The sequence below is a fragment of the Buceros rhinoceros genome, unplaced genomic scaffold (assembly GCF_000710305.1).
Source record: "Buceros rhinoceros silvestris isolate BGI_N320 unplaced genomic scaffold, ASM71030v1 scaffold635, whole genome shotgun sequence".
Classification (NCBI taxonomy): Eukaryota; Metazoa; Chordata; class Aves; order Bucerotiformes; family Bucerotidae; genus Buceros; species Buceros rhinoceros.
Window position 1 is genome coordinate 66,680 of NW_010414368.1, and position 13,039 is coordinate 79,718.

General features: G+C 40.9%; 1 protein-coding gene across 1 annotated transcript in view; it reads left to right on the forward strand.

Moving 5' to 3' along the window:
- KLF12 (Kruppel-like factor 12) overlaps positions 1-13,039 on the forward strand; it is a gene marked incomplete at its 3' end in the record, with an annotated part of 117,263 nt that overhangs the window by 24,796 nt on the left and 79,428 nt on the right. Inside the window, exon 2 of the mRNA XM_010137054.1 lies at positions 7,715-7,804. Coding sequence (XP_010135356.1) covers positions 7,715-7,804 — 90 coding nt within the window. The remainder of the gene's footprint in view (positions 1-7,714; positions 7,805-13,039) is intronic.

The window sequence follows — 13,039 nt, forward strand, 5'->3', positions numbered from 1 at the left end:
ACTCTTTCCTGGGCACCCCCTTGCCGTGGGGAAGGAGCTTGCGTGCCCTTGTGAGGTTGAGAGCTCTGCTGGTGGTGGCGTGTGCCTCTGGTGGGGTCTCCCAAGCCTGACAGCTCTCAACTGAAGGGTCAGACACAGTGTGTCCACGGGCAGGATGGGCTCACTAGCCTTCGGGCAGCCATCCTAGGAGAAGGACAACTCTGACTCCAAACCCGGGCAGATGGAGCTCGTTCAGCCTTGTAAGGCATCTATCTAAGAGAAGGACACTCTAACCAAACCTACGACTCGAGGACTTCGCTGTCACCGTCCAAGCTCGCTAGGCCCTGGCAGGTGAACCTCAGGTGTAAAGGGTGGAGCCAGTTCCGCGCACGCTGCGCCTCACCTAAAAAATCCACCGCACAGGCCCGAAGGGTGCGCTCATCGCTTGCAGTGAGCGTGGGAAAAGCCCTTCCCAGATCTTCGTTCGCGAAGCCAAGCCATGATGATGATGATGACTGTTACTTGCAATAGGTTGTGTCTGAATTACTTACTATGGGAATGATCGTTAATTCTTTGTAGAGACAGCTAAAAGTGGCAGGAGAGCAGAGCTGAGGTAACGGGATTTTATGTAGTCTAAGCTCACGCTCCGCAGTCAACCCTGTGAGAAATAGCAGATTGGCCTCTAGTTGCCAATGCACTTGATGCCTCTCTGTTACCTGGAAGCTGACCATATCTCTTCGTTTCTATTTATATTTGCTAAAACTAATTTACACCCGAACAAACAAAGAAGACTTCAGAAGCAAAACGTGAGGTCTTGGTTCTTTTCACTGAATATTGTCTGGACTTGAGCTTTTTCCCTGGAGACAGATTTGTACAAATATATAGCAAATTAAAATGTAGCTACATCCTTAAAGATTTGGCTATTTAACAGCTTTTGATAACCTGCTGTCTGCAAAATTAGTATTGTTTTTTTTCTAAGGGATCTAGGCACCGGAATAGGAATTCAAGAAGCGTGTGTTGTATGTGTACATCTTTGTACTGGTAGCAGCAGGATACAACTGGACGTGGTCTGATGCATCAGAGGAGGATCTCAGCAGTACAACATGATCTGAAGGCCAACCATTGTACATGCATCTCAGGCATTGACAGCATCGAGTCACAGTTGCCGTTGAAGTCCTGGCTGTACCTGACACGTACAGTTGTAATAAGAGGCTACACTCAAGAGGCCTTCCTGACAAACTTAGAGCTATGATGACTCCGTGATCACTGTTTGCCACGCTGATGCATGTCCATGACACGTATGCTTAGACCTAGACTGTTCTCCTCCCATGGCCTCGTATGGCATGAGGTGATGTACAGAATTTGATGCACTGCAGTGGGGTCCACCCTGAGTTCCATTCAGGGCTAAAAAGCAAAACAGGGAGAGATACGTAGATCAATGAGAAATAACCTTGTTGTTAGCTTCAGTTAGTTAGTCTTCACACATGTGCTGAGCTGCTGTCCCAGCATGTTTCTAGAAGAACGTTGCTGTGGTGTTTTAAGTTTTGGGTTTTTAGATAAACATAAACCACAGTTTTTATGTGCATATTGGTCACTCAGGCTTCTGCAAACTCTGCGTTCTCTTACCTCTAAAGGGATTTCATTTTGAATTGGAATGAACTCAGATCAACCCCACCCAGTTTCTCATGAAAACAGTATGAAGTTTAAGGCTTCACTTTTTTAAGAAATTGTTTTGCTTTTCCTTGAAGCATCAATAAATGCAAATGTTTCTTTTATTTTCTGGTGAATTCAAGTTTGGAGTAAAATACAGAACTACCAGCATCTCTGCTTTCGTTATGAACATTTCACACAGCTATAGACATAATTACATATGATGAAGATCTTATGGCAAGACATGGGCTGTTAACCCTGATTCCTTGGCAGAACTCCCAGTTGAGTGATTATCTTCTAGCCACATAAATTTAATTTTATTTTCTATTGGATAGTTGTTTCCTTCACTTTGTGGAATGAACTGCTCATATACTGTCACAATGTTAACTGCTATGCTTCACCCTAGAGATAACTATATTTAAGTGACTAACAAATCTCATTGTATCGTATATAAAGGACTCCTTTGGAAATGAAGGTCTTCAGGAGATCGAGGTAGTAGACAATTGAGTGATTTTTTTTTTTTTTTTTTTTTTTCCCATGAGAATTTGGAAAGAAGACATTCTTCCTGGCTTCCTCTCTCTATGGAGATAGTTATATTTGAGAAGAGATAGTAATCTTTCATTCTTCTAGTGTGCCTTGAAACAAAGAGAAGAAACAATTTCAAACTTTGGGAATCTTATGTAGTCCTGTCTTTAAGAGGATCTGTCATACTTTCAAAAGTTTTGCCTTGGGTGGATCACTTTAGTTTTTTTGCCTGAGCTGTTTGTTATGCTACCTGTTGCTTAGAACTGATGGATAACTTCAGTATGATAATGTAAATAATGAGAACAATAGAAATTTATGGATTCGTGTTCAGAAAAAGCAACAAGGTAGTTGTATTGTTAGGGCATGTAAGTGATATAGGCTACTTTCCAGTTAGTTCAGTGATGTTTCTAAGATATCTGTGTAAGAAGCAAAAACTTTAAAATTCATGTTTCTGAACTATGAAGAACACTGTTTTCGCCAAAATGACTCAAAATTTTGGAACCATAAAATGAGAATATAATGATGAATTAAGAAATTACTGCATGTGCAGAAAACTTGTGTAAAATTAAGTAGATGATGAGACAGGGCAAGTTGTAAGTCTTAATTTTGAGACAGAACGACTGCTTAAGGGCTGTTCTCACCTTGTAGCTATTCAAACGTGCTGCCTTTAAACTTTTTGTTAGCTTGAATGTTGAATTTGAGACTGCTCTTCCCCCAACTGGTATTTCATTTCTTAAAAATGAAAGTGTGTCCCATTAGAAGTTGAGTTTGTACAGCAAAGGAAGAGTTGGAATGAAGATGGGCCTGGGAAGAAGAAAGGGGTGGGTGAAAGGTATTTTAGTTTTGGTCTTTGTTTCTCACCATCCAGCTTTATTTTAGCTGACAATAAATTAAATTAATTTTCCCCAAATCAAGTCTATTTTGCCTGTGACAGGATCTCCTAAATGATCTCCTTGTCTTTATTGTGACCCATGAGCTTTTCTGTCTTATTTTCTTCCCCTGTCACGTTAAGGAGAGGAGTGTGGGGGTGGCTGGATGGCCATCTGGTAGCTGGCTATGGTCAGCTCACCAGAGTTTACAAATCATTGAATTGTCAGCTGAGCATATTTAGTGTCTCATGGAAAAGTTCAGAACCATCAGTGGCTTTGTCTTGCCAGTGTGCAGCTCTTCAGCATGACTCAGTAAGCCTGTTACCTTCATTAGTGACAGCAGTGACTAGCATCATCCACCTTGTTTCTCTGTATCTCTTGCATTCATAAGATGAAACAAGGGGAGGAGACTGTCTTGCACAGGAACGTAAATATTTGTTGATCCATTCAGGAAATAGGAGATCTAGGTTCTGAGTGCTCTGAAGCCTGAGGTCACTGCTTTCTTTCCTGGGTTTGCATGGAGCTGTGCCCGTTACAATTGGGCCAGGTCTGGGAGAGCATTGTTTAATTTCTTGTGCCTTAGTGCTGCACAACCAGACATGAAAATCTCAGAGAGTGGGAGAGAAAACAACTATGGTGTTGGGTGGGGATGTGCAGTTTCTGTCATGTTGTGCTTGGAAGAAATTATGGAAGGGGTTTAGGGGTTTCTTTGGTGGACAGGATGTTGGTTGTCGCACCAGCTCCCCTGTTGTTCTTAAAAGTTTGCAGCGTGATGCTCCAACATATGACTTGATCAGATAAAAAACTTGGCTACAACACTACAGCTCTTTTCATGAATAGAGCCAAATTTCATAATAGTATTATTCATGATTAAATAGGCACTACAGCATGCTGGAGCATTTTGTACCAGGATGAGATACAAGTTTTTGTTTTCTCTTCCTCTAAAGTAGCCGAAGATAATTTCATTAATCAAACTTGAAACAAAGTCATCCACGTGAAGAAAATGTCTGTTGTAGTAGCAGCAGTGCTGTATTGAAAATGTAGGCCTTTTAGGCGGCAGGGAGTCTTGTTATTAGATGAATTGCCATAACTTCTCAGAAGAAGAGTTTGTAAGCTTGAAAGCTTATCTGTCTTGTGTAACAACTGCTCTAATAGCAGTTGCCCAAACGAACTTGGGTGTGATTTGTGGTTTTAATTAATCTTCCAAGGGAATAAGTGTCCAAAAGTGATTAGTGAAAGGCTCCAGTGGATGGCACTGAGAAAGAGAGGTTGATCTCGTTGAGGTCGTGTAGTGTTTAGCTTGATTATATGCCCAGTTTAGGACATACATCTGCTATGTATTTTACAGAGGTGACTGGAGTCCACCAGGTGAGTTGGGACGGGAAAGTAGGAGAATAGAGAGTGAAGGTTTGTCACATGAATTTGGGTCGCCTTTGCCTGAGCAACGTTGGGAGCTAGAACTTATCTGCCATGGTTGATGAAATGAGTTGAGCGAGCCATGACTGTGGCCTGAGCAATGCTTTGACTCCACATGTCATATCGGCTGTCTCTGCTGGTCGGTCTCCTGAGTGTCATCAACTAGCGTGGGGTGGTGGAGCGGCCTGGTCTCATTCAGGTGTGGATGCTCCATCTGCCTGGCCAACCAGAGAAGCTCGTGGGGTAACTCAGTTCACACCCACAGCCCCCATGGGGATGAGTCAAGCCCCTGTGCCGTAGATGACGCCTACTGTATGCAAACCTCAACAATTACATCCTATTTGCTGAATGACTTTGACCATACTGTAGTAGAAACACTGGTTATAGCAGGAGAGTGCAGTTTGGAAAGACCAGCTGTCTGGGTGGCTGTTGGGCTAGCCGTGTCATCCATATGCATAGCATATAAACTGGATCTACTCAGCTGTTACCAGACTGTGGTCCCCCCAGGATGTGTCACACGGTGGTCCTTCAGTTATAAATGCAGAGGGGATCAAGTAGGTTCTTTCCAAACCACTTCTGTCGTTATTGCTACTCTGAATTATAAATGACCCAAAAGCCAGAGCTATTCCCTGCATTCAGTCTGCAGACCAGCGCTCAAAAGGCAGAGCGCTGTTTTTAAGAAATATGATTTCAGAGAACAAAAGGGGAAGCAAGCGCTGTGAAAATTTAGTTAAATGTAAATGTGTTAAATGGTACATGAACTAGTCAGGTTTTCATGATTTATCAGTTTTAAACTTCAAAGGCTTTGGTTAGCTTGCATTTTTAAAACTAATGAGTTTATCACAGCCAGTGGGGAAAAATGGTTCAAGTATATCAGCTGTAAATTGGTACAAAGCACTAAAAGGGACATTAGCCTCTAATCAGATTCTAACAGTTCATTAAACCTGCCTTTCCTCAGTGTCGCTTTGTCTTCCCTCCTCCTCCTGCCTGCACCTCCTGTGCAAGCCAGCCTTGTCCCTTCATTTTAGGCGGGTAAGACCTCCTCAGGGACACGAAGCAATATCAGCTCATCCTTCTTTGTCTATGAGCTAAACAGCCTCAGGGATGCTTGATGATGGTATATTCCTGGTCTTGCTGTAAAACTCAAGTGTGCTGTGTATAAATCAAGAAGGGAGAGGGACCTCTCTGCTCGCAGAATTTGCGCTAGCTCCTGCTCTTGCTCCACTCCAAACCACATCCAAAACGTTGGAGCTCAGTGACACCTGACATCAGCTTCTGATGAGTAAACAGTGCACTGCCCTTGCTAGAGAAGGGGATGTAAAGTCTGGAACAATTTCAGCCAGCTGTTCTGTGGCATCAGAGTCCCTCCTGCTCTTTCCCCACCTCATGCCTGAACACACTGAACAAAGATCAGGGTACACGAAATAAATTGCTGAGAAGATGTAGGCAGTGTCTGTAGTGTCACGCTTAAAATGCAGTAGATACACTGTGGTAGCATAGCATGGGCTGGGACATCTTAGCAGCTTGATTCATATTCACTCGCATGTGTTTGAACATGGGGGGGTTTGCTGAAAATTACTTGTTCAATCTGAAATTTTTTAACTGAAGCATTCAGAGCTTTTTATGAACTAAATCTACTTCTCGAGGGAAATATAGAGGTTGCATTTGCTGTTGCGTTTGCTTATCTGCTCTACCATCAATTTTGTGCCTGGTCTGTAGTATCAAAACCGTATCTCTGTGCTGTAACACGTGGGGTTCAAAGTGAGGGTGACGGGGATTTTAAGTAGGTCATTTGCTCTGTCTGTGGCATCATGTTGGAGCACAGGCGTATCTGTTTCCCTGCTTTTCAGTGTGTTATTTAAATTATAATAAAGGAGTACACAAAAAATAAATAGTTGCTGCAATATTTATATGTCTGAAAATGAAGATCCTGGGACAAGGTGCATTAATTGAAAAGAAGAAAATGTTTAAAATAATTTAAATTTTTAAATTTTTTTTTGGAATCTCCATTAGGACAGACCATTTTTCTTAAAATTCCTCTGAAACAGCCATAGTAAGAAACAGGGCTATGAACGTATTTTTTATGAGAAATGGCACCAGGCAGTACTGGACAGATCTGCTGCCCATGAAACACAGGGAAAGCGCTTTTTCCCTAACAGTGCCATTATTGAGGGCCACGAGGTAATGGTTAGAGCTGAGCTGAGTTTCCAGTGTCTCTTTCATGCCTTCCAGACACGGCTGCAGATAAATAAGTGGCTGTGAATGAGTCACTTATAAGAGATACATGCGGTAGTTTTGCTATTTGAGAAAAAGCTATGACGTCTTCGTATTTCTGTACTGCTGACTAGTGTGTCTGGATTTGTAAGGTCAGATTCTAGCTTGAGGGATAAAAATGTCTTCTGTTCTCTCCATGCTGTCCAAGCTAAATGGCAGTTGAAGGAGCTAGCTTTCAAATACCAGCACTGAGCCTTGGCTGGAATAGAAAATTGACTCAGGTTGAGGTAGTGTTTGAACTGAAGGCACAAGAGCTTGTTTTGCATGTCTATATAAACTGCTCCAACAACAGCGGGATGTGACATTCAGAGCAGGGATGTTGATTCAGGGAAGCACATTTCTGCAAATCTCTCATCAGGTCGAAGCTTGCATCATGTGTTGCCCATTACTACAAGGACAGTGCATGTTTTTAACATGCTTTTTTATTTCTTTTGTGTCAGAGGTGAGTGTATGGAGATTTTCATTGACAAACGCTGATAACTTTGCAAGGCAATGAATGATGTGAGATCTGAGGCATTGCTGATGTGTGTTAATTTATGGGATGTGTGTGTGTACAGCCCTTCTAACTTCTCTGAATTCAAGCATTTGCTTTTTCTAGGTAATACAGGAGTAACAGATGCTTTGATTCAAATCAGATATGCTTAAGTATACTGCCAAAAACCTGAAGCTATTTGACATTGCTGCTTTCCTTTCCAGTTCTAAAGCAAGGAACTTATATACATGCATTTGCATGATTAATTTCAAATTAAAAAATGGTCATTGGAGATGATTTTCCTTTGTTGCTTACGAAGATTAGTTCCATTTTAAGGATGATTGAGAGTATAATTTACTATTTTAACAGAAGTAATAATCTGGTAGCTACTCCTTGAAACTAATACTACATCTTTGTTAATTTCTGCTAAAAGGAACTTACTTCTACAACATCATAGAACTAAACTAGTGAATTAAACAAAGTGTTTTTTTATTTTTTGTTTTATTAACCTTGTCCGTTTTTGCTTTAGGACATCAGCGCCTTTGAGAACAGAATGTTAATGCTTGATGGGATGCCGGCAGTCAGAGTCAAAACAGAGCTGCTGGAATCCGAGCAAGGGGTAAGGTTTCTGGGTTGCCTCACTCCGCTGCACGCTGGTGACCCTTCCCGAGTTTCTCTGGTTAGCTGTCCCTTCCATTGTATTGTCATTTTCTTTTCTATGGTTTTCTTAATTTCTACTGTTTTGGAGCTAATTTTCTTGAGAAATGTACCACTGAGCGTCTAGTCTCATCTGCTGGGAGCACAAAACAAAACTCTGCAGAAGACTTACTGAAATTATCTTACTGAAATTATCTGGAATAACCGAGATACGGGTGGTATCATTTTATGATTACAAAAAAAGATGCTATTTAAATAACAACAGGAAAGGATAACAGATTGTGGTGAAGAAGCCAAATTCATATGTTGGAGAAGCCTGAACATATCTTTGATATTCTATCTTCTTGGGATATTTGCCTTACTGTGGTTGTTTCATCCTTGATATGCTTGTCTTGATCCATTTGCTGTTTGTGCAAGCCTCCTTGCTTTCTGGTGGAATGCACTTATTTGTCATTATGATAAAAGGGCTAGAAGCTACATATGGTTAAAGCTGGTATCATGTCAACTGCTGAATATAGGACAGAAATCATGAATAGAATTTTGAATTTATTGCAGAACAAGTGTTTGGCATTGGAGTGGTAGATTTTAGGAAAATGGAAGACTGTGATTTTGCATGTATTAAGGATATTTTCTTATATATGTTGTAATAATTATATCAGGAATCGTAGACTACTATGAGGGTATCTGTATTTAATGGATTTTGTGTTTTCATGACTCTTTGATTTCCTTGTGTGTATCTTACGTTGTCCTAAAGAATCCAAACTGTACTCCTCTGAACTCAGATGCCTTCAACTTCAGAGAGCATAACAGAAACTGCAATGCTATTGCCATGTAGGGATGGGCTTTTGCTGCCTCCTGTTAGTTGGCTTTTTTCCTTCCTGCTATTTTCTCAATTATTTAATTGATAATTTAAGTGATATGGAAGAGAGGGAATTAACTTTCAGGATTACTTATTTTGAAAGATGTGTGAGGAGATATCAGTTTTTCAGGATGTTTTGGATGCTTTAAGTTTGGGAGAAAAAAAAGCCTCGACATTTACTGGAGTTCTTGCTCATCTCTCTGCCTTCTTGAGCGAAGTACCCTCAGAAATTTGTATGAGCCACAATGATGAAAAGACAAATCCATTAGAGGTAGTTTTAATACCTTCTGGATTCTTTGCATTATATCTTTGCATGTATCATAAAACTTTATATTGTTGATAAGACATGTTTTATTGGTATTTGCATTTGTCATACTTTAAAATAAATTCTGTGCATGATGCATATTGCTGGGTCCTTCACAAAGAATACTTCTTTTAGCGATGTGTGATTTGATTCTGGAAGACCTATTTGGTGTCTTAGAAACTGGAAGAAAATGAACAATTTATATATTTTTAAAATTTCCATAGGGTTTTTTTTAATAAAATTTTACAGTCTTCTCTGTAAGCAGAGAATGATGTCATCTATTTCTTTTCCAGTGGCTGAGCCATTGGACAAAGAGCTAAGTTTGATTTGGGATTTTATGAGCTTTAGTACTAATCAAGTAGTGTCTGGTCAAGAGTGTCTGGCACCTTTATGACTCTTCATTAGGGAACAATCAATAAATACAAAATGAATTCTCCAGTCACTAACAGAGGAGCTAGCCATTACGATGGCAGTTTTCCAGCAAACGGTTTAAACTCTAAAGAGAAAGGTGGTTGAAACAGATGTTTAGCATGTGCTTCAGAGACTGTTTTGAATATGTAGATGTTGGTAGGCATAACAGGGACAAATGTTTGAAGGATGTGATTACTAAAAACAGCACGTGGAGCTGTTTGGGAAGATGAATATCATAACTGAGAAGCACGGATTGAGAACTGAAGTATGATCCAAGTAGTATGAATTTGAAATTGCAATGTCTGTTTATGTTATTATAGTGCCCAAAATCCGTAGAGCTGCATCTCCATTGCAGCGTATGCGTATGTATACAGGGAGATGTGATTTCTGCTTTGAAAATTTGCAGACTAAGATGACATTTTGGGTCTTTTGAAGGTAGCAGCCAAAGCTTCCTTGCTTAGGATACTGAACACCAGACAAGACTAGGCAAACTTTTCCAAAACCTGTAGGAAGACAGCTGGGTGTTTTTTTTCCTGTTCCTGCTTGGCATCTGCTGTTGGCTCTAGGTTTGTTGCAAGGACAAAAGTGAGATGGTTTAAGTGAGAGTTGTGTAAAGGAAGTTTCATGTCTGGTTAGGGGATCTAACCAAGGCTGTGTCAGTTGTGGAAGAGTGAAACCAACAGAGGCTGGAGCACCAATGGCCATCAGTCAGGGTGGTGAACACTGAGCAATCAGACCAGAGAGCAGTGAGTTGCCATGCCTTGCTAATGAGGCTTTTAGAGGAACCGGGATATTGTAATCTGATCTTTTGTCTGAGAATGGCTATGGGACCACTTTGAATTGTCTCCTGTTTAAGTCTGAGCCTATATTTCAAATAAAAATATTTGGGTTTAAAACCTATTGTGGTGAAAAATTTCCCACAGCTCTGCTAGTAGTTACCTGTTCTTGTGAAAGAATGTACCTAATTTCTTATGGAATTGATCTAGCATCAGCTTCCAGCCCTTTCCAGAGGCAACAGGAAGATTTCCTCATGGTGTGCTATGTGACAGTCTTGCTTAGCCCAGTCGTAGCCAGGCCATACAATGCCTGGTGAAACAAAGAGGATTGTTCTTCAAAATGCTGTTGCATAGTGGCAAGCTGCCATGTGTGATAGCTAAGCAGCTTGCTATTGGCTGGTCCTCTGTGTCATTGGTAATATGTGTTTAGAAAGCAATTACTGCAAAACTTTGTTGAAATTAAGATTAAATTAATTGTGAGTTCCAAGGATACGTGCCTGCTTCTTGTAGGGATATTGAACACTTTTCCTGCGGGATGCATGAACGTGTCAGCCAGAAAAAGTGTTTTCTCAGTAGCTGTGCCTTGATTAGCTGTCCCTTGTGGTTCATGACCTCCAAGGTGGGATTCACAGAAAGGACCTCGCTGGGGGAACGTGGATTTGGCCATGTATGTGTGCAGTGCTGTGCGAGACACCCAGCTGGTCCTCTGGCTCTTGCAGCGTTGGCCCAATGAGTGAGCAGCCGGTAGAGGAGAGTCTAATCACACTCTGGGCAGTTGTTGTGTGGACACAAGTGTGTGTGCTCAGTGGGCTGGCAGGCTGGGTCTAGGTCTGAGTCAAATCCCACTCAGGTGTCAGTGTGCCCAGTGTGTCTTGTATGTTACTGCTGTAGGTGATCCAAAGGTGCAAAGATTTTCTTAGGAGAATCTTTTTTCTTAGGAGTCACTTTGTGCCAGTGATGGATTACTGGCAAAAAGCAGGAGCCAGGAGGAACTCCTGTGGCTCTGTGTTTGGCTCCAAGAAAAGGAGATGAGTGAAATGCCTACATCCCTGCTTCAAATGAGAATTGTCTTAATGATGTTATGTTTACAATGCTGGCTTCGTGAATTACTCCAGCAGATGACGTGATCACAGTGTTTGAGTCCCTTTTTACTCCAAGGTTTCAATTTATTCATAATTTGAGTTTAGTTATTAAACAATATGTGTTTATCCTAGGACTTTATTAAAAGCCTTTTTTTGAAATTCATGTGTCTCCTTATAGTTTGTGAACCAGGAACCCACTAACCTGTTGACTCAAGCAGTAGAAAATACCAGTGGTTAGCAACCTTGGTAAAGTGAACAATGTTCACTGCAGTAACCTGGCAACATAGAAATAGAAAACTCAGAAAGAAGTAACATTCTCCTTACTTTTACACTTACTCCACCAAAATGGAAGCACAAGAGGAGGAGGAGGAGCAAAAAAAAAAAAAAAAAGATTTTATACAAACAGAACCAGCTTTTAACCTTAAACTGGCTCCCTACCTTTTGTGGTGTACGGCTATGGTGACATAGGCACCATCTGGCCGCGCGTGTTTCATCCATCAGAAATTCATCTTTCTTGTGATGCTCTGACTAACCTGGTCTTCACCAGGTGGTGTCTCTTGACTACAAGTGGTGGTGGTAGTAGAAGTCTTACAATGTAGATGACAACCAGGACAGAGTAAATCATTGACCCAAGACTAGAATTTTCTGTGGTATTTGGGTACCAATCCAGGCAATCTATCCATTATATTCCCGTGTTGCTTTTGGTTTTCCTGTTGGAGTCCTTGGTCTTTTTGCAGGAGAGATTAAGTATAACGTAAGGTTCTGTGTCACTTGCGTGTGATCTCCCGGGTCTTGAACTTTCTTGTTAGGAGATGTTTTGTTTTGTTTCATGATTCATATCTAGAGGAAGCAAAGATGGATTTAAAATGCAATAAGGAATAAGCAAACGAAGAAAGTGTAGTTCAGCTGAAATTTTAGGGTAGCCCTGGGAGAATTAAGCTGTGTGAGCTACTCCCACTGCAAACCAGCCCAGTCCCTAGCTGTGGATGAAAGGAAATTTGAGCTGATGCCTGCGTTTCAGCTATGCTCCATGCACCAGTTCCTTTGAACCTGTAACTAGAGGAGAACAGGACTCAGAAGCTACATCCTGTGCTGTTGCAGCAAAGACAAACCTTTACCCACCCAGGTTTAAAAACCTCTTGAGTTCAAGCTAGATGCTTGTTGGAGAATGGGATTTAGGCAGGCTGTAAGGGAGACATGCCTTATGACATATAGGTCACTAGGCAAATTTGGAACAAAACAGTATTTACAAGGGAAATGGATTTTATCTTTGCTTTGGAAAAAGTTAAAACAGTTTTGCTTTTTTTTTTTTATCGTTGCCAACTTAGAATAGTTTAATGATTTTTAGAAGGCCATCAGCATTAGGAAGAACAGATACTTATTTTTCCAGTGAACTACTGTCCTTAATTTTGCACAGGAGATTTAATGCAGACTATTGTTTGAGGCTTCAAGAAGACACAGTGCTGCTTTAATGACTTCATCACGAATGAAAAAAAAGACATTACATAAAAGATATCGCATTGCCCTTTAACAAGACTTTGTTATTATCTCCCCTACTGTGGAACAGGAACTAGCATTGCTAATAAATTGGTAGAATTACTTTAGAAATGTGAATTTGCTTATCATTTAATATCCTCCAGTGACCTACAGCTTTAGATCTTTTTGGTCTGCAGTAAAACCTTTGTATGTTAGTAATCAGCTTCAGAGAAGGATGTGAAAAAGGTGGGCCCTCCCCATGTAGGTGAAGGTGGGGTACTTCAGCAGG